The sequence below is a fragment of the Pristiophorus japonicus genome, chromosome 9, assembly GCF_044704955.1.
Source record: "Pristiophorus japonicus isolate sPriJap1 chromosome 9, sPriJap1.hap1, whole genome shotgun sequence".
In the NCBI taxonomy this organism is placed as follows: Eukaryota; Metazoa; Chordata; class Chondrichthyes; family Pristiophoridae; genus Pristiophorus; species Pristiophorus japonicus.
The window spans coordinates 100,331,690-100,353,727 of record NC_091985.1 but is presented as its reverse complement, the minus strand read 5'-3'; the positions used below and the strand labels follow the sequence as shown (position 1 = coordinate 100,353,727).

The window sequence follows — 22,038 nt, the reverse complement described above, 5'->3', positions numbered from 1 at the left end:
AATATTTCAAAAGTTTATGAAAGAACATGAGCAAAAGAACAAGCTTCTTAGCTGATTGCAGCAGACACTTTTCTGGCTGCCAGCACCACTACAGTTTTTAAATAGGCACCCCTTCTCTCAGCCTTGTTCCAAAATCTAAATGGAACATCGGATGACAGACCAGAAAAGACCATCGCGGTCCATCGCTATGTAACCAAGGCAATGACTTTCTAGTTATCTACCATCAAGTGAAATTGTCTTCCCATTAAAAATCAAGGAGAACTTTCAGTAAAAATAAGTCATCAAAAATGCCTGACCAAACAATATACAAGGATACAGATAGAATGTGAAAGATGACTGTTTTTATAGTGCTTACACTGTCCCCCTTCTTTTGGGTTCGAACCTATATACAATGTTCCACCACAGAGGCTAGGCAGGCTATCTTCTCCTCAGCCTTTGCCAATACTGTTCAGGAACCAGCTACTGGAGGAGCACAAGCCCAGCCCAGGATGACTAACATGCTGATTTATTTCTCTCTATGGGGAAACACCCTTCCCTTCATTGGCTGCCTCCTCTGATCACCCAGCTGAGCTTGGGAACTCCCCATATAGGGAATGACAGGTGCTAGACTGCCCTATAGATACATTGCATACTTCACTGCAGTTTAAAAAAAATATATTTTGTCTGTTCTTCCTGGTCCTTTTCACCCAACAAACAACAGAAAGAACACATGCCAATTCCGCCCCCCCCCCCCACCGCCAATATGTTGAAAGCACTCTTGCCTCTGACTCAGAAGGTTGTAGGTGTAAGCTCCATTATGGATTTAAACATAATCTAAACTGACATTTCAGTACTGCACCGAGGGACATCTGCATTGGAGGTGCCATCATTTGGATGAGATGTTAAACTAATGCTGAAGTGAACATAAAAAAACGGATGAGTCTATTTGTACTAACTGAAATGCAGCCGTTTCTCTGATTGGCTCTCCAGACCCATTGCTGATTGGTCCCCTTGGAGGATAAGCCACATCCTGAAGTTCCTCTAGAGTGTGTAACTAGAACCGCCCAGCCCAAGTTGTGAGTGAATTTCCAATTTGTAATTTGATCCATTTTGACTTCAGAAGTCAGAGAGGATCGATCTCCCCAAAAGCCACCAAGTTTCAGCCAAAGTCCCTTACACCAGTGCAAGTGCATCCCTCTGCCAGCTGACGACCCTTACCTCAGCACATGTGCTGCCTCCCACAGTCGAAGTCCCTGACTGCAGCGTAAGTGCATCCCTCCCCCAGCTGAAGACCCTTACCCCAGCACATCGGCTGTGGGAGGCAGCACAAGTCCATTACCCCAACGTAAGTCCATCCCTCCGCCAGTTAAGATCTTTATCCAAGCGCAAGACCTAATACCTCACCATAGATGGGGCATTGTGCGCGGATTGTTAACATATTTATTGGGTATGAAGTGAATATTGACAGTGTCGTGACTTCTGGATTTTATCACCCCAAAGATGTCCCTTGTAACACGCACACCGAGCTTGCACGCACCAGGGGGAAGGAAGAACATGGTCCGTCTTCCCTGTTCCCTCTCTTCTCTCCGATTCCACCCCCCCTCCCGTGTCTCTCTCTCTCTCTCCCACTCTCTTTCCTCCCCCCCCCCCAACCACAGCTCTCTCTCTCTCTCTCTGCCCCCACCTCCTCCCCCCCAGCTCTCAATCTCTCTCTCTCTGCCCCCCCCCCCCCCACGGCTCTCAATCTCTCTCTCTGTACCCCCCCCCAGCTCTTTCCTTCTCTCCCCACCCCCCCAGCTCTTTCCCTCCCCCTCTTCCCCCCCCCCAACTCATTCCCTCGCTTCCCCCCCCTCAGCTTTTTCCCTTCCTTCCAACCCCAGCTCTTTCCCTCCCTTCCCCCCCAGCTCTTTCCCTCTCTCCCCTCCCCCCCAGCTCTCTCACTCCCTCCCCCCAGTTCCCCCTCTCTCTCCCTACCGCTCTCCCCCTCTCTCTCTCTCCCCCCACCGCTCTCTCTCTCTCTCCCCCCCCACCCCCAGCTCTTTCTCTCTCTCTCTCTCTCTCTCTCTCTCCTCCCCCTCCCCCAAGCTCTCTCACGTCCTCCCTCCCCCCCCTCCACCCCCCCTTAAGCTCTCTCTTTCTGGCTCCCTAAGCTCTCTCTCTCTGCCCCCACCCCCCTCCGCCCCAGCTCGCTCTCTCTCTCTCTCTCTCTCTCTCTCTCTCCTCCCCCCCTCCGCTTTCTCTCCCCGCTCGGAGCCCGCAGCCTGCTCTGGGCTCAGCGCTATGGGAGGCTCGGTGGATGCATTCAGTTGCTCAGGCCTGCTGCTGGATGGATCGTAGGCAAAGTGGTGTTGGATGCATGTGCAGAAAAGGGTTAGTAGGAATTGCGCTGTGGGGGGGGGGGCCGGAGTCAGTGATATTTGTCCTAACTCTCGCTTTTGCGCATGTGTAGAAGGGAGACTTAGTACAAATAGTTACTGCGTTAAAAAAAAACTGACAAATTAAGGTGACAAGGACAGCAGCTCTTTCCATACAACAACCATTAACCCTCATTAACCCTGACTATTCTTGTTGCATGGAGTAAGCAACTGAACCTAAAAGTTCATACAAACACAATGACACAAAAATGTAGTAAATCTTTGGATTTGAGATTTCCCTATGGATTTATTTTCCAATTTTCCTGATCATTTGACTAACCATGGTGCATCTTTCATCCTCGGTTTTCTCGACCTCTTTGACCCTTCTCTAATGCCTTTCCTCCATTCTGCAGCTCAGTGGGATTATTCCTTGTACTCAGAGCATCTCCACTCTTACAAAAACCCCCACCCCATAATCCCTTGAACTCACCATTCCTCTGCTCTGGCCTTATATTAATCTCCTTTCGCTTTGCCCTACCATTGGTGGCCCCACACTCTGGAATTATCTCCCGAAACCACTCCACCTATCCACATCCCTTTTGTCCTTTCAGGCCCTCCTTAAAATATACCTCTTTGACCAAACTTTCCTTCTTTGTTTTGGCTTCCATTTTTGTCTCCTTACACCTCTTCGAAGTACCTTGGAACAATTTTCTACATTAAGGACGCCATATAAATGCAAGATGTTGTCGTTTATTTTGTCACAGGGCGAGGGAAAAAAGACAGAATGAGACTTGGCTGTGAATAGTTTCCACAGTTCAAAATCCCATGAAATTCACTGTTAATGAACAATTACCACCAGGCTAGATACTGGAAGGTACTTGATGCTCATGGATTCCTACCCCAGGTACTTGATCCCCCTGTATTCATAACCTAGGCACTTGATGCCCATGGATTCCTACCCCAGACACTTGATGCCCATGGATTCCTACCCCAGGCACTTGATGCGTGCCCATGGATTCCTACCCCAGGCACTTGATGCCCATGGATTCCTACCCCAGACACTTGATGCCCATGGATTCCTACCCCAGGCACTTGGTGCGTGCCCATGGATTCCTACCCCAGGCACTTGGTGCGTGCCCATGGATTCCTACCCCAGGCACTTGATGCGTGCCCATGGATTCCTACCCCAGGCACTTGATGCCCATGGATTCATATCCCAGGCACTTGATGCCCATGGATTCCTACCCCAGGCACTTGATGTTCATAGATTCCTACCCCAGGCACTTGATGTTCATAGATTCCTACCCCAGGCACTTGATGTCCATGGATTCCTACTCCAGGCACTTGATGCGTGCCCATGGATTCCTACCCCAGGCACTTGATGCATGCCCATGGATTCATATCCCAGGCACTTGATGCGTGCCCATGGATTCCTATCCCAGGCACTTGATGCGTGCCCATGGATTCCTACCCCAGGCACTTGATGCGTGCCCATGGATTCCTACCCCAGGCACTTGATGCGTGCCCATGGATTCCTACCCCAGGCACTTGATGCGTGCCCATGGATTCCTACCCCAGGCACTTGATGCGTGCCCATGGATTCATATCCCAGGCACTTGATGCCCATGGATTCCTACCCCAGGCACTTGATGCGTGCCCATGGATTCCTACCCCAGGCACTTGATGCGTGCCCATGGATTCATATCCCAGGCACTTGATGCGTGCCCATGGATTCCTACCCCAGGTACTTGATGCCCATGGATTCCTATCCCAGCAACAGTCAGTGCCTGGAAGGAGTTAGAGATTGGATTTTAAAACAATATTATGTTCTTCGCAGGTCATTTAAACAATAGACACAATGGGTATAATGGAACCACAGATTATTCTTCCATATGTACTATTTATGTATTAATGTAGTCTGGAACTGTATACCATACTCGCTTCTTGACTGCTAACTCATAAGGCATTTCTTCACATTGACTTTGTTGTGTATAGTTTTTATTGGCAATTCTGCAAACACAATAATTCACAATGCCTTCATAGATTCAGTATGTCTGCCTGAACAGAGTGACCAGTTGAAATTAGCCAAAGTTCCCACTCCTAATTATTATCTGGCAAATCCATTTGGAAACGGGAGTATAGGTGTGGCTCAGGTATGATGGCCTCTGGTCAAATAGCTTGCAAACACCAAACAGTGCCAGACACCCATGGAATCACATTCCAGCAAGGTTTCAAACTTTCCAGGAGAGAAGGAATGGAAAAAAAACTCTACTTTAACTTCACCTTAAAAGAGCACTCCATGCAACACCACAAATGTCACCAACTCCTACATTAGCCATTTTTATGTCATCTCCGAGGTAAAGTAACAATTTAAAGAAATTAAAACTTGCATTTATATAGTGCCTTTCACAACCTCATGATGTCCCAAAGCATTTTACAACCAAAGAAGTACTTTTGAAGAATAGTCATTGTTATAATGTGGGAAATGCCATAACCAATTTGCGCACAGAAAAACTCCGACAAAGAGCAATGCAATAAATGATCAAATAATCTGTTTCAGGTGCTGGCCGAGAGATAAATGTTTGCCAGGACACCGGGAGGACTCCCCTGCTCTTTGCTGAATGGCGCCGTGGGATTTTTTACATCCACCTAAGAGGACAGACTTTCAGTTTAATGTCTCATCCATGCAACACTCCCTCAGCACTGCATTGAAGTGCCAGCCTAGCATTGTGTGCTCAAGTCTCTGGAGTGGAACTTGAACCTACAATCTTCTGATTCAGAGGTATGGGTGCGGCTACTGAGCCACGGCTAACACGAGTGCCAAATTGGGCACATCTACTAAGAAGTAGGTTGAGACTGCTCAAACTCATTCCAAAAAGTACTCCAACAACCAGAAAGAGAACTCTATCCCACTAGTCTGAGCAGGCTACAAATTCAGGAACTAGATGTGAAAGGACAATGCGCTAACCCATTGTACCTCTCACTCTCCTTTTCAATGCCTTTATAATAAGTATCAATGTTGGTCCTCATCAAGTTGCCAGAGGACAACATGAGAGTTACAGCAAAATAATCACAGACAGCCCATCAGATTAGATAGACGATGTCCAGATGTCAACTCAATCTCAAGTCTCCTACTTTAAATCTTAACACTCTTCACCTATTACCATGCTATCTTTGCGCTGTTATTTCTGAGGACTGTGACTACTGTTTAAGATCAAGCATGTAGCAGACATTTAGGCCAATGTTCCTCCATAATCATATCTTAAAGAATAATTTGAAAAATTTATTATAAGAATTCTGTTTGTAAATACAGAAGCTAGAAACAGCACTCAGATACAGTACATAGATAAATCAACAAATAAATAGTTCAAGTAACATTTGTCCCTCATCCATGCCTTTCTTAACTCAAGACTTGACTATTCCTATGCTCTCCTGGGCGGCCTCCCATTTTCCATCCTCCATAAACTTAAGCTGATCCTAAACTCTGCTGCTGGTATCCTAACTTGCACCAAGTCCCATTCACCTGGTTCAGCAAAGCCTCAATTTTAAAATTCTCATCCTTGTGTTCAAATCCCTCCAAGGTCTCGTCATTCCTTATCTATAACCTCCTCCAGCCCTACAACACTCCGAGAACTCTGCGTTCCTCTTGTGCATCTCCCCACTGCCTTCACCGCATCATTGGCGGCTGGGCCTTCAGCCGTTTAGGCCCCAAGCTCTACAATTCCCTCTCTAAACCTCTCCGTATCTTCACCCCTAAGATGCTCCTTAAAACCTACCTCTTTGACTGAGCTTCTGGTCACCTGCCCCAATGTCTCCTTCTTTGGCTCGGTGTCAAAGTTTTGTCTGATTACACACCTGTGATGCGCCTTGGGATATTTTACTACATTGCTATATAAATGCAAGTTATTGTTATTGTCAACCTAAAATATGTTACCATGCAAAACCAAGAATGAATAATCACTGTATTCACAGAGATGACTAAACTGGACCCCTAACTCTCGAATTAAAAAAAAAATAAAGTTATTAAACCATAAAACAAAATAAAACAAACATCCCTGTATATTTCACTCGTCAAACAAAATGACAAACTCCAAACAAAAAATTCCACTTTATACTTGAATACTTACCACAGAATTCTACGGTCAGGGCCAAAATCAGCTTCATAGAATCCATCTTTACAGTCTTTCCCAACCAAGTCGTGTGGGTGGGGTTTGAAGGGTTCACTCTTTGTTACTAAAGTAACTAAAACTCTCCCTCTTCCAAAATAATTAATGACCTGCATGGATAAAAGATGATACAGGTCATAACTAAAATGTTATAAAAGGGAAGGCAACCTTTGATAAGCTGTGAAAAGGAATTTTGCAAGTGTAGATCCTTTTGTTTAAATTTTGCATTTTCATTACTCAGGTTTGCCAATTCTAAAGGCATAGAATAACTCAAATGGTCTCTAGCTGGGAAATAGCCCCATTCATACAAACAGTACCAATATGGTACAAAGGCAATCACATAAACCCAGCTGACATAATGATCCACTCCCTCCCTTCCAGGGGATGGATTTTAGGCTACTTCTATGGCATTTCTTCTTCCTATGAATGTTCAGGCAGCTGAATTATCAGTATATTAAACCTTTGTGGTTTTCGGACATTCAATGTTAATTTTGATAGATTTGTTGCAGGGATTAACATATAAATTGCACAATTTTAGTAAATCAGAAGCCTCTGCATTTACATGCAGAATTATCTATAAAGAGAGTTCCCCCATTGTGAACGTAATTTAAATAGGTATGAATAGTCCTAGCTCCCAGCTGATTATGGTTCCTTCAGTACAAATGATTAATACAGCAACAGCAATCATAACAGCTAAACTCCTACAAATTCAATTCAGACTTGAATGAAAAATATTTTTTCAAAGTTAAACTTGAAGAGAATTACTCCAACCAAGCTTCAAAACACCAAGAAATAGAACAGGTCTTCAAAAACAGAGATTTCAGAGTGCACTGAGCGGACTGCAGAGATAGTGCCTCAAACCAACTGCACACTGGTTAAGCTCAACGGGAAAAGGAAAGACTTCATTCAAAGAATGCAGATCATGTACAATGTAGTTTAGTTGTTTAGGGGGCTTCCTTAGGAGGAGGTTTGACCCGATTCCCTTCCTTCCCTAGCCCACTGGGCCAAACATCCTCTAAGGAATCCCCCGGCCCTAGCCCCGGCAGACCAATTGAACCAATACTTCGATTCTGTCTTCACGAAGGAAGATACAAATAACCTTCCGAAGGTACTAGGGGACAGGGGGTCTAGTGAGAAGGAGGAACTGAAGGATATCCTTATTAGGCGGGAAATTGTGTTAGGGAAATTGATGGGATTGAAGGCCGATAAATCCCCGGGGCCTGATAGTCTACATCCCAGAGTGCTCAAGGAAGTGGCCCTAGAAATAGTGGATGCATTGGTGATCATTTTCCAACAGTCTATCGACTCTGGATCAGTTCCCATAGACTGGAGGGTAGCTAGTGTAACACCACTTTTTAAAAAAGGAGGGAGAGAGAAAACGGGTAATTATAGACCGGTTAGCTTGACATCAGTAGTGGGGAAAATGTTGGAATCGATCATGAAGGACGAAATAGCAAGGCATTTGGAAAGCGGTGACAGGATCGGATCCAGTCAGCATGGATTTATGAAAGGGAAATCATGCTTGACGAATCTTCTGGAATTTTTTAAGGATGTAACTAGCAGAGTGGACAAGGGAGAACCAGTGGATGTGGTCTATTTGGACTTTCAGAAGGCTTTTGACAAGGTCCCGCACAAGAGATTGTTGTGCAAAATCAAAGCACATGGTATTGGGGGTAATATACCGACGTGGATAGGGAACTGGTTGGCAGACAGGAAGCAGAGAGTCGGGATAAACGGGTCCTTTTCAGAATGGCAGGCAGTGACCAGTGGAGTGCCGCAGGGCTCTGTGCTGGCACCCCAGCTCTTTACAATATACATTAACGATTTGGATCAAGGACTAGAGTGTAATATCTCCAAGTTTGCAGATGACACTAAACTGGGTGGCGGAGTGAGCTGTGAGGAGGATGCTAAGAGGCTGCAGGGTGACTTGGACAGGTTAGATGAGTGGGCAAATGCATGGCAGATGCAGTATATGTGGATAAATGTGAGGTTATCCATTTTGGGGGCAAAAACACGAAGGCAGAATATTATCTGAATGGCGGCAGACTAGGAAAAGGGGAGGTGCAACGAGACCTGGGTGACATGGTTCATCGGTCACTGAAAGTGGGCACGCAGGTACAGCAGGTAATAAAGGCGGCAAATGGTATGTTGGCCTTCATAGCTAGGGAATTTGAATGTGGAAGCAGGGAGGTCTTACTGCAGTTGTACAGGGCCTTAGTGTAGAAGCAGGGAGGTCTTCCTGCAGTTGTACAGGGCCTTAGTGAGGCCTCACCTGGAATATTGTGTTCAGTTTTGGTCTCCTAGTCTGAGAAAGGACGTTCTTGCTATTGAGGGAGTGCAGCGAAGGTTCACAAGACGGATTCCAGGGATGGCTGGGCTGTCATATGAGGAGAGACTGGATCAACTGGGCCTTTATTCACTGGAGTTTAGAAGGATGAGAGGGGATCTCATAGAAGCGTATAAGATTCTGACGGGACTGGACAGGTTAGATGCGGGAAGAATGTTCCCGATGTTGGGGAAGTCCAGAATCAGGGGACATAGTCTTAGGATAAGGGGTAGGCCATTTCGGACTGAGATGAGAAGAAACTTGTGGAATTCCCTGCCGCAGAGAGTTGAATATATCCAGTGAACTGGCATCAACAAGAGGGAGTTAGATATGGCTCTTACGGTTAAGGGGATCAAGGGGTATGGAGAGAAAGCAGGAAAGGGGTACTGAAGGAATGATCAGCCATGATCTTATTGAATGGCAGTGCAGGCTCGAAGGGCCGAATGGCCTACTCCTGCACCTATTTTCCTATGTTTCTATCACATCTTTCTCCAGTTTCTCTCCGATCTCCGCTCGTAACTTTTCCAAGCTCATCCTGTCTATGAGACCCACTTCCTACTCCCTTGACCGTATTTCCTCCAAACTTCCTTTTCTGGCTCCCATGTTAGCTGACATTGTTAACGGTTCTCTCTCCTCAGGTACTGTTTCCCTCTCCCTCAAATCTGCCGTCATCACCCCTCTCCTAAAAAAAACCCTTGACCCCTGCTTCCTTGCAAACTACTACCCCATCTCCAACCTCCCTTTCCTCTCCAAAGTCCTTGAACGTGTTGTCACCTTCCAAATCCTTGCCCATCTTTTCCGCAATTCCATGTTTGAATCCCTCCAATCCGATTTCCGTGCCTGCCGCAGTACCGAAACAGCTCTCATCAAAGTCACAAATGACATCTTTTGTGACTGTGACAAAGGCAACCTATCCCTCCTCGTCCTTCTCGACTTGTCTGCAACCTTTGACATGGTTGACCACGCTATCCTTCAACACCTCTCCACCATCATCTAGCTGGGTGGGACTGCACGCACCTGGTTCCATTCTTAACTATCTAATCGTAGTCAGAGAATCACCTGCAATGGCTTCTCTTCTCACCCCCGTATCGTTACCTCTGGTGTCCCCAAAGGCTCTATCCTTGGTCCCCTTCTATTTCTCATCTATATGTTGTCCCTTGGCGTCATCATCTGAAAACATGGCGTCAGTTTCTACATGTACGCTGATGACACCCAGCTCTACTTCACTATCACTTCTCTCAACCCCTCCACGGTCTTTAAATTGTCAGACTGCTTGTCTGACATCCAGTTCTGGATGAGCAGAAATTCTCTCCAATTGAATATTGGGAAGACCGAAGCCATTGTTTTCAGTCCCTGTCTGTTCCCTAGCCACTGACTCCATCCCTCTCCCCAACTTCTGTCTGAGGATGAACCTGACTGTTAGCAACTTTGGTGTCATATTTGACCTCGAAATGAGCTTTCGACGACATATCCGCAGCATAACTAAGACCGTCTATTTGCACCTTCGTAACAACGCCCGGCTCCGCCCTTGCCTCAGCTCATCCACTGCTGAAGCCCCCATCCGTGCCTTTGTTAACTCTAGACTTGACTATTCAAGCGCACTCCTGGCTGGCCTCCCACATTCTACCCTACGTAAACTAGAGGTAATCCAAAACTCGGCTGCCTGTGTCCTAACTCACATCAAGTCCCACTCACCCATCACCCCTGTGCTCGCTGACCTACATCGGTTTCCGGTTAAGCAACACCTCGATTTCAAAATTCTCATCCTTATTTTCAAATCCCTCCAGGGCCTCGCCTCTCCCTATCTCTATAATCTCCTCCAGCAACCCCCCCGCCCCGCCCCCGAGATGTCTGCACTTCTCTAATTCTGCCATCTTGAGCATCCCTGATTATAATCGCTCAACCATTGGTGGCCGTGCCTTCTATTACCTAGGCCTCAAGCTCTGGAACTCTTGCCTAAACCTCTCGGCCTCTCTTTCCTCCTTCAAAACGCTGCTTAAAACCTACCTCTTTGACCAAGCTTTTGGTCACCCGCACTAATTTCTACTTGTGCGGCTCAGTGTCAATTTTTTAAATCTCATAATACTCCTGTGAAGCACCTTGGGATGTTTCACTACATTAAAAGGTGCTGTATAAATAAAAATTGTTGTTGTTGTTTCTCTTTCAAATTTATGTTGACAGTTATTTATAAATAGACAATGATAAAGGTAATTTCTTTCCACAACATATTAAATCTTGCCTTTCCACAATGAAGTGAATTGCAGCAATATAACAATGCTGTGGTAGTCCAGTACATTGTCATACCAATATTCTGTACCATGATGATAGATTGAGTAGACTGGGTCTTTACTCGTTGGAGTTCAGAAGGATGAGGGGTGATCTTATAGAAACATTTAAAATAATGAAAGGGATAGACAAGATAGAGGCAGAGAGGTTGTTTCCACTGGTCGGGGAGACTAGAATTAGGGGGCACAGCCTCAAAATACAGGGGAGCCAATTTAAAACCGAGTTGAGAAGGAATTTCTTCTCCCAGAGGGTTGTGAATCTGTGGAATTCTCTGCCCAAGGAAGCAGTTGAGGCTAGCTCATTGAATGTATTCAAATCACAGATAGATAGATTTTTAACCAATAAGGGAATTAAGGGTTATGGGGAGCGGGCGGGTAAGTGGAGCTGAGTCCACAGCCAGATCAGCCAGGAGCTTGTTGAATGGCATAGTAGGCTCGAGGGGCTAGATGGCCTACTCCTGTTCCTAATTCTTATGTTCTTATGTATGTGCAATGTTGAGTCAAACCTCGATTGCCTATACAGGAAATTCCTACTCTCAACTGAAACATCAGGGAGAGATATCAAATGAGATGCAATTTGCAGGTTATTGTACCTAAAAGCACATGATTTAAGAGTAAGTTACTATATTCTGCAGCATGAAGTAAAGGGTACTTTCTTGTTGATAGTTACTTAAATCAATTTTCCAACAAAGAACATGAAAGAAGAAGAAACGGCACTCACCACTTTTGGAACCTCACTATACAAAAGCAGAATTTACTTTCTGCATTAAAAGATTAGGCTTTTAAATTCCCATAGAGGTATTCATTCTATTTTAATAGCTCTAGGAAGTATTTTACAAGAAATAGAAGTACTTTCACAGAAAGTTTAAAACTGCTTGCATGTGTACTGTAATGTCATACCTGTATAGAAGGATAGGTTCTATTATTATCTCTGTTGAGCTGCCCAGGAATGCTACCAGCCGATCGTCCTTCACACCTGTACCGGAAACGCATGCCACGTTGCTTGGGCTGCTCAACAATTTCAACATAAGGTTCACCTAATATTAAAAAAACCCAATTACGGCGACATGGAATTGCAGCAAAGTACACAACACATCAGTCACACAATTAGAAAGAAAAGTTATAAATGAGGTATTTCTTACAATATATAGAAGCCTCTTACCTTGAAGGGGAAGCCTTGACATAGCAGGCAGGTGACCTCGTACTGTAAAGATAAGATTCCAGAAATAAGTTTTGTGCATTATCTATTACAAGGAATAGAAGAGAAACACATCTCCCAACTCAAAAATGGCAATAAGGGCAATCAGTTCCCAACAAGCCTGAATTAATTGTTAAAAAGATTGTATTTTTATATAGGCAAATTAATTACGTGAGATTAAAGGAAGGCATTGAAGATCTAAACGGATAGTTGGTGTTGCCCTCCGATGAGGTCACCATGAAACTACACAAGTTTAAAATTAAAGGTCACTTACACCCACATTAATGGTGGGTGTGCACTCAAACAGAAGTGATGCAGGTCTGCTAATGTACACCCACTAAAAACAAAAATAATTTCCTTAAGGCTTTTTTCCTTTTATATACAGCATAAGTTATTCTCTATATATTATAAAAGTTCGTTTTGCAGAATTTTGTCACAAACCGTTTTGACATAACAAATGAACGCAAATTATGCTGACTAATTGAATAAAATCCTCTAATTGCAGTAGTATTGTGTATTTGAATATTCAATAATTCATCTGATTTAAAAAAATTATTTCACAAAAAATAACTGGTTAGATCAGCCATAGTTTGAACCTGACCTCTGCAAGATTTCACCACAAATATGTTTTTTTTTAAGTCACATTAACTAGACACAGTTAGAGAAAGGTCATTTGTGTAGACCAGCTGAGGAAACATAGTAGCTTGTTCTTCTATTCAGGATTGCAACTGTTGGTTCAGCTAGATTTCCAACATATCTTAAGGAACAAAATAACAATAAAAGTTTTGAAGTTGGGCCAAACATCAGGGTACACAATAGGAAGCAATGGTTTACACAGAAGCAAGTTACCAAGTAATTTCAGATTCAGTATAGGTCCAACTCCCTCAGTGGTTTATTCTGGTATCCTGTGTATGGTTTTAGTCTACATGCTTAGATATGAGCATTTTTATAGTAAGTTTTACTTTTAAAAAAATGTACAAGTTACCACCAGTGTTGCAAGTGATTTACTTATATGGTTTCACGTGATACTGTTTACTGTTATACAGAGGAACTGCTAATCAATTGAATGCAAACATAGCATTTATGATAACCAATACTGTCCCCCAATGAGTTCCATTTACTTTAAATGAAATATTTTTGCAATGACCCACTTTGTGAGTTATAGTGGATTGCCGTTGTGACCAGCAAGAGTAGTAACCCTGCCCAGTAACACCAGGAATCAGACACATCATTAAACACAGACGATGCCAACAAAAATCAAGTCACTAGTTAGATGTATGGTAACAACTCACTTTTTAATACATCCCATTAAAAAGAACCGCTTAAAAACCAAATCACAAGAACATACCCCGTCCCCATTGACTAGTCCTTCGTTCTTCACACAGAGATACGCCCACTTTCCACTTTGCTTAAGTTTAAGTTGGTGAACTCAAGGGAAGTTTCTGGCCGTTTTGCTCTCATCGTCGCCCACGATAGTTTCACGAAGTGTCTCATCTATAGTTTCATTCGACATTTTATGAACAGACAGTAACTTAGGTTACCTCTCAAACACGTTTGACTTTCATTAGACACTTCCTCTTTGACAAAAGCAAAATACTGCGGATGCTGCAATCAATTAAAAACAGAAAATGCTGGAAATCTCAGCGGGTCAGGCAGTATCTGTGGAGAGAAAAACAGAGTTAACGTTTCAGTTCTGACGAAAGGTCATCGACCTGAAACGTTAACTCTGTTTTTCTCTCCACAGATGCTGCCTGACCCACTGAGGTTTGCAGCATTTTCTGTTTTTACTTCCTCTGAGTTGGAAGCTAATGCCGCAGGCTGGCAGTGCCCGGCCCACAGCCTCTCTCTCCGCCGGCTCAGTGAGCTGACAAGCAGCGAGGGGCACTTGCTGGGTTCTAGGAGTGAAATGTTCAATAAAGCTCTCGCCACACAAGTTTATGGTTTTAAAAATGTACCGAAAATCTCTTCAACTTCTCCCTACCCTACAGTTTCGGATATTAAAAGGCAACAGTGACATGTAAGGCATTCTGTGGCAGCATCACCTCGACACCCGAGGACAACTCGAGCCCTCCGCCAGCGGGGCTCCCGTGCCCCGAGCGCAGTCCCGACCCGCGCGCCCTCTCCCGCGCGCAGCCGCTCAACGGTCAGCCGCCGCTCTCTGAACACGGGCGGAAAGAAGCCCAAACACGGATGTCAGAGCAGAACAAGTCAAACGCACTGAGGTAAGTGCGACCTTCAAAAGCGTTTTTTTGAATGTTTCATTCGGAACTGATCATAAACATAAACTCATCTTCCTAAATACTCCAGTTTTTAAAGGCACGATTTCTTCGCTAACAACCGAAGTCGTCGAATTAATATTTCGACTTAAAGAGGTTTAAAAGTAAACTGCTCCTTAATGGCGAGACGCAGTTCCGCCAATAATATAAGTGGCGTTCAGCACATTTCAGAATATTTTCATCAGCTCAAACATACAGCTACCCTAATAGTTCATTAATAACTCGTCTTACCGTCCATGCCTGTTTACCTCGCCTTCCTTTTATAATCCACAGAATTATTCTGATATGTAACTGTCTGTCCTCACTCTCAAGCGTCCTGGTTGCAAAGCTGGAAGAGACTGTGAGATTGTAATAAAGTTCACCAGGGAAATTCCCCTCCTCAGAAACTCGCTGACGTTCCAACCGCAATGCAAATCTCAACTGTCTGTCATAGTGACTGGCCAATAATGAATGGGAACGTCTCTTCGCCTCGTGCTTGTGTACAGTTCACAAATAAATGAGCTACTACTACTAAATTCCACAAAAATAGAGGCATAGCTGAGATCCGTGTGATTTTCCAGAGTGATTGGAATTAAAAGAGAAGTGGTTCAAAGTAAGAAGACGTTGAGCTGATCAGAGAACAGCAATAGTGAGTGACTGGTTGGATCACGGTTGAAATAAGTGAAAAGCCTGAACACTATCCTGGTAAGGAATGGATGTGTACAGTGGCTGTATAAGAATATGCTCATGTTGAAAAGGAGATGATTGGGACTGAAGTGGTAGAAGACATCAGGAGAGTCACGATTGTAGTTAGGTAGAAATTGAACAAGGGGGGGTCAAGATAAAAGCAGGCCAAAATGTATATATGGAGAGTTCTGTTGTACATACTGGGGAGCGGGAGAGTAGGCTGTGGAGAGGTAGAAACCGAGCTGGGTAACTTCAGGGTTGAAGGCAGTGGAGGGGTAAGATCTCTGGGAAACAGCGCTTGTTGTCCATGTAGAGATAGGAGAGTAATCACAGAGTCGGCATACTGCCTCGGCTAGATTGAGGTCATTTCACAATACAATAATTTGTCCTCAGGTTTGATGAGGATGTTGAAGTTAGACCCAAAAGAAGTTCTGATTTTTTAACATTAAATAATTCTAACTGCCACTGCTTGAATTAACATGCTCTCTCTCCTGGATCAGACTGTTTGCATTTTTTTCTCTGCTCCTTTCTCAAGTTGGGTTGACATTGCTGTGTACTCTGTCTATTGTACTGATAATGGGACAAGTAGGCAATGTAATGGGTAAGGGAACATTTATGAAACTGAGAGAAAATTTGCCAGATAAAACTGGGCAAACAAGGGGCTGCTTAGGGTATTTCCACATGCAATAAGAGGAGTGCAGCAAAAACTGATATTCCTTAAAGGAGCAGAGAACTTTAATAACATACATATGACAAATCTAGGGCTAATAACTAATGAAAATTGAACAGACTATAGAAAATATTGAGGCGAAGTAAAAATGATTAAAATGACTAAGACAAGGTATGAAGAAAGAATGGAAGGTAACTTAAAAGAGAAATCGTACAGAATTTTATAAACATATAAAAAGTAATATGGTTGAAGAAAGAGTACAGATGAAAAAAAGAAATCTTAGAGGGCAGACGTGCATACTAAATAAGTACTTTGTCTTGGTTTTCACAGAAAAATGCGTTGGTGGGAATAAAAAGGAAAAAAAGGAGGTAGAGTAATTAGAGAGTATTACTCTCTTGTCTATAGTTATCCTGAAAAATAGATGGTGAAACTGAAAGTCAAAAAGACACTAAATCATGATAATATGCATTCTAGAATACTGAGTTGAAGTCAGAGAAGAAGTAGTTGAGGGTTTGATCACAATCTTTCAAACATCCTTAGAAAGGAACGTTGCAGCAGTAGACTGGAGAGCTGCAAATGTAACACCTGACCTTTATTCAAAAAGAGAAAACATATAGTTATCAGCTAACTATAGATCAGCCTAATATCAATAGTGGGTGAACTACCCGAGGCCATATAAGAATAAAATTAATATTCACCTAAAATGGAATGACTTTATTAAGGACAGTGAGCAAGGATTTCTAAAAGGTAAGTCATGCCTGAGTAATGTAATAAGAGTGGCGTATTAACAGAGTATATAGAGAAAGGAAATGCAGTAGATTTTCAAAAGGTGTTTGTTAAGGTGCCACATAAGAGGCTTGCTGATAAAATGAAAGTACAAAATATCAAAGAGAATTTGGCAGCGTTGATAGGAAGTTAAAGGGCATAAAAAATAGGACGCGTGTATTTGTACTGCCAAAATGGCCACCATGCTCCACCCTTTGTTTCTGATTGGTCCCCTTGGAGGATAAGCCACACCCTGAAGTTTCACAGGAATGTGTAACTGGAACCGCCCATGCCAAGGTCTCACTGACTTTGCAAATTGTAACTCGGTAAACTTTGACTTCCTGAAGCGACGATGTCCCTTGTAGGGGGTTGGAAGAATGTGATCCATCTTCTCTGAGTTCCCTCTTTCCCCTCCGACCCCCCCCCCCCCACCCGTGTCTCTCTCCCCTCCATCTCTCTCTCCCTCCCCCCAGCCTCTCGCTCTCTTCCCCCTCCAGCCTCTCTCTCTCTTCCTCCCCCCAGCTTCACTCTCTCTCTCCCCCCCGTCTCTCTCTCTACCCCCCACAATCTCGCTCTCCCCCCATTCTCTCTCTCTCTCCCCCCTAGCCTCTCTCTCTCTCTTCCTCCCAAAGCCTCTCTCTTTCTCCCCCCCCCCCAATCGTTCTCCCCTGCCCCCATCCTTTCTCTCTCTTCCCCCCCCCCCCCCCCCAGCCTCTCTCTCTACCCTCCAGCCTTTCGTTCTCCCCCCAGGCGCTCTCTCCCCCCCCCCCCCCAGTCTCTCTCTCTCCCTCCCCAGCCTCTCTCTCTCCCCGCCCCCCCAGCCTGTCTCTCGCTCTCTCTCCGCCCCCAGCCTCTCTCTCTCTCCCCCCAGGCCGGCCGGGGTGGGAGAGAGTCAGAGCCTCAGGTCCTGCTTCTCGGCACCACGTACATGGAATGATTTGGCTGGGAGGGAGGGTGAGGCTTGTCGCCTGTCGGTCAAAAAATTGCAGTCCGGGGGGGGCGGCTGGACAGACACGTGCCTGTCAAAAAAAGTGCAGTATAAATAGTTACATCGTAAAAAAATAGTGGCTAAAGGATGATTTTTGGACTACAACGATGTACAACAAACTACAACAGTGGTGTTCCCCCAGGGGTCAATGTTGGGACCAATGCTCCTCTCATTATATATAAATCAGGACTTGGATATAGATGGCACAAAATTAAAACTCACGGACGACACAAAAGCAGGAAACGTTGTTAACTGTGAAGTGGACTGCAATAGGTAATTAATTGGTTACAAAAACGATGTGATTAGCTGTTCACTTATTGCTGTTTTTCCTTTCTATTGTAAAAGTTAAGACAGTATAAATTTAAATTAAGTAGCGAGAGATCTGTCTCAAACTGTGAAGGACCAGTGGAATGTGAAAGACCAGAAGAGTGTTGAATTTAGTCTCAGCATTTCACCCTTAGAGAACTGTCTTAAAGTGCAGTTTGACAAGAGCATTTTTTTATAATACTTGTGTGAAGTAGGTAAGTAGAATTACATGGACTTTACTTTCACCACTGTTTCTGGTGGGCATTCCACACCCGAACAATCCTCTGCCTAAAAATTAAAATGTTCTTAATTTCTCTCTTTGTTCTTTTGATTATCTTAAATTGATGCCTCCTAGTTACAGACTCACTGGCCAGTCAAAATAGTTTTTTTCCGTATTTACCTTATCAAAATACTTCATAATTTGAACACCTCTGCAAATTCCCTCTTAACCTCCTCTGCTATAATGAAAAGGCACCCAGTTTCTCTAGTCTCACCTCAATACTAAAGCCGTTGATTCCATGTATCATCACGAGCGTCATCAGCATACACGTGGAAGCTCAATCCTTGCTTCCAGATGATATTGACCGGTAGTATATACATAATGAGGAGAAAGGCATCAAGGATGGAGCCCTAGGTTATACCGAAGGAAAAACTATTGGAGGCAGGAAATAGTCTCTACTCAGTGTTTCTCTCAACACTGAGGGTGCTAAGTCACATGCATCAAATGGACAATCCCTCTCAGATAACTTAGGGAGAGTTCTCAGCTGGGATTCACCACCTGGCAGCAGTGTTCTGAAGGGACAGAACCCCTTGCAGTTTCTGGGGTTGAGATGCATTACAGGTACATGACGGTCTCCTAGCAGGATTCCATAGGGCACCTGCTATTGCCCAGCAGCAAAGTTCTGATGTTGTTGCAGTGGAAATTCTGCTGCAGCACCAGAAGAGGAGGCTGAGCAGTTAAAGGGGCTGGTGCCATGAAGGTTGGCATCTCTGTAGACCTTAACCAGAATGGAGGAAGAAGATGCCACCACAAGACCCTTCCCCTCCACGAGGGCACTTCGGAAGCATTGCTGTTGCCTCCTACAGTCTACTATCATCTTCCCTATGGAAGCCCAAAGAAGTGGTAATAATTGGGGCAGATGAGAAGGAAATCCAGCAGGGAGCCAGACCACCCCGCAGGCAAAGAAGGAGCGGAGGAGAATCCAGACCCTCAAGCCTATTCCCTCCTGGATTGAAATCTGTGCAGATATGTTTGCTATTTCCTGCGTATGAAGCACTTTTTCTGGATAGTGATTAGGCCTCATAATGATGTTACTTACAAGTATCCAGGTCTCTCAAGATATTACTCTATGTACTTATGGACTGTTTGCCAATAAGTTACTGTATTCTAGTCATCCCATCCATTGTAAATTGATTCTTCTTCAAATTGGGCTGTTTTATTGGCGGTAGTCTTGATGATTTGAGCCACTGACATGATGGTTTTCTTTTGTTTCATTGCTACTACCTGAACTAGTAGACTCCACATATTATAGTCATTTACAAATATCTTAATGATACCTCTTAGGTCTAGGTAGGTGACATTTTCAACGGACTCAGGTTTCCTACCTTCCAGATCAAGTTGGGTGCATTTTCCACTTTAATTACTCCAGCTTCTCTTCAGTTCCTCTGCCCTCATCTCGCACTCACTGAATAAAATATGTATCTTGTTTCAGATTATCTCATTCAGTCAATATAACCCACCTGTTTTTATTTAAATGTCATTAATCATGTACAGGTTATCGACATATTTGATCTGCTTATTTGAGTTGCTGTCGGATCACATTCTTGCCAAATATCTTCTCTGGGCTCCAGTACTAGCAGTTGTCCCTTTCTTTGCATCACAAAGACAGTTTACCCTTTCTGAAGTAAACTTTACTATTCTATGTCATTACCGCTGGACGTTATTCGATAATGTCCGCCCATATATTACCACCCAAAATGGAAGTTTCATTATTAAGATCCGTTTACCACTGGCCCTTAATACTGTCCTGAAAAAGCAGGTCTTACTGGATCTTAAATGGTCGGTATGGACACAGATCTGACAGGTTTGTTTGATATTACACAGATCTTTATAGTTCTCTGCAGTTTGATGTATTTTTAAATGGATTGTAGTATTTTCTAGTGTGAGGCAATAATATAAATGGTCTAATAAAGCCTTAGTCTCTCTCACTCACCTTAGTCTCTCTCATCCCCAGTCTCTCTCACCCATTTCTCTCCCCCCCCCCCGTCTCTCCCCCCCCCCCGTCTCTCTCACTCCCCAGTCTCTCTCCCCCCCCAATCTCTCCCCCCAGTCTCTCCTCCCCCCCCCCCCCAGTCTCTCTCACCACCTCCCCCCCCCCCCAACAGCACTCTCTCTCTCCCCTTCCCCCCCCCCCCCCCCACAGCGATTTCACTCTTCCCCCCCACCCCCACCCCCACCACACAGCGATCTCAGGCCGGCAGTCTCTCTGGCCTCTCGGGGGGGGGCGGAGCTTGACAGCCGTGCGTGCATGCGCACAACTTGGGAGCCGAAGATTACCGAGTCGATGGGCCTCCTCTGCCACACTTCACCCGCTCCACTTCGCTCTTGCGCCGCTTCGCCGCCGACATGGAGCACCTGAAAACCGCGGGAGTGTGCACCGGTGGTTGAAAAAGGCGCAACCGCCGGAACACCGCTAAGGATCGGGCGGGGGCAATTTAAAAGGAAAATCCAACCCTGTGGAATTTAACGGCGGACAGTATCTGGGCGGTAAATGGGCGATTTGAGGAAACTTGTATTTCTGGGCGGTAACTGGTTGGTAAATGGGCGATTTGAGAGGAAACTCTAGCCCATTGTGTCCCAGCTGAAGATCCTACATTGATACTAACATTTATGTATTTAAGAGTTCTCCAAAGAAATAACTACGGGTAAAAAGAAACTTTTTTCTCCCTCACAGACACTCGCCATTTTCAGTCTACCCTGTATGCCATTGTCTGTGATGAGGGATAGCAGCAAACTGAAATTGCATGAAATGATTTCTGGGCCAATCCTGGATACTAATAACGAAGTAGCCGAGCGTACAAAATTCGATCTGTTGTGTATGTGGCTGATATTGAGCTTTCCTGGCCTGTATATTCTTGATTAACATTCAGATCTGTCTTCTGTCTCATCAGTCTACTGACTACAGCAGTCTGTTATCTGTCAGTGTTCTTTGCATAGTTTTGTTGCTCTCCACTGGCACAACCACCACTTTAGACTATCAAGACATCTCAGCCCAAGATCTTCAACAATAGAACATTTTGAAAAGAAGTGATGAGTGCCTTGCTTTATATTTACTGCGGTAATTTATTGTACTGTGTGCATGGATTTGGTGCCATCCTCCAAAAGGATCTGTGGATGGGGGTGGGGGTGGAAAAAAACAGGACAATCAAGGCCTCTGGAGGATTGGGGTGGGAGGGGGGATTAAGCTAGGAAGATCATGGCTGGCCTCAGGATCATTGGGGGGGTGGGGGGTGAGAAAAGAGAAAGAGTCTGGGAAGGCAATCAAAGGCCTTGTGTCTACACTGCAGATTTTATTGATTACAAAAAAAGTAAAATTATAGTTAATATAGAAAAAAGGGAGCAAGAGACTTGGGAACATAAAATAAAGACAATGGCTAAGAAATGCTTAATTTAAACTTGGTACTTTGTTTATTTTAGAAGTTTTGGACTAATATTACAGTGCTAAAGATATTCCTAGTGTTTGACTAGCATTTTTGCTACAAAGTTAGTGGCAGCATTGGTGCTAGTGATCATAATTCAGTTACATTTAGGATGGTTCTTAATGAATACTTTGCATCTGTTTTCACAAAAGAGAGGGTGATGCAGACATTGCAATCAGGGAGGAGGAGGTGTGAAATATTAGATGAAATAAATATAATGAGGTGGGAAGTATGAAGAGGTTTAGCGGCTTTGAAAATGGATAAATCCCCAGGCCCGGCTGAAATGTATCTGTTAAGATAAGCAAAAGAGGGAATAGCAGAGGCTCTGACCATCATTATCCAATCCTCTCTGGCTACGAG

General features: G+C 44.3%; 2 protein-coding genes across 3 annotated transcripts in view; one reads left to right on the top strand and one right to left on the bottom strand.

Annotated features, from left to right (window-relative positions):
- pus10 (pseudouridine synthase 10) overlaps positions 1-5,575 on the top strand; it is a 143,314-nt gene extending 137,739 nt beyond the window's left edge. Inside the window, exon 18 of the mRNA XM_070889624.1 lies at positions 4,894-5,575. Within this exon, the coding sequence (XP_070745725.1) occupies positions 4,894-4,911 (18 nt within the window). The 3' untranslated portion in view covers positions 4,912-5,575. The remainder of the gene's footprint in view (positions 1-4,893) is intronic.
- rel (v-rel avian reticuloendotheliosis viral oncogene homolog) overlaps positions 1-19,805 on the bottom strand; it is a 61,110-nt gene extending 41,305 nt beyond the window's left edge. Inside the window, exons 1-6 of one of the 2 annotated variants that reach the window (XM_070889621.1) lie at positions 19,585-19,805; positions 14,816-14,912; positions 13,657-13,802; positions 12,273-12,314; positions 12,011-12,147; positions 6,461-6,609 (exon numbers count right to left, since the gene is read on the bottom strand). In XM_070889621.1, coding sequence (XP_070745722.1) covers positions 6,461-6,609; positions 12,011-12,147; positions 12,273-12,294 — 308 coding nt within the window. In that variant the 5' untranslated portion in view covers positions 12,295-12,314; positions 13,657-13,802; positions 14,816-14,912; positions 19,585-19,805. The remainder of the gene's footprint in view (positions 1-6,460; positions 6,610-12,010; positions 12,148-12,272; positions 12,315-13,656; positions 13,803-14,815; positions 14,913-19,584) is intronic. The other variant, XM_070889620.1, reaches the window with a different exon arrangement.
- Between the last annotated feature and the right edge of the window lie 2,233 nt (positions 19,806-22,038).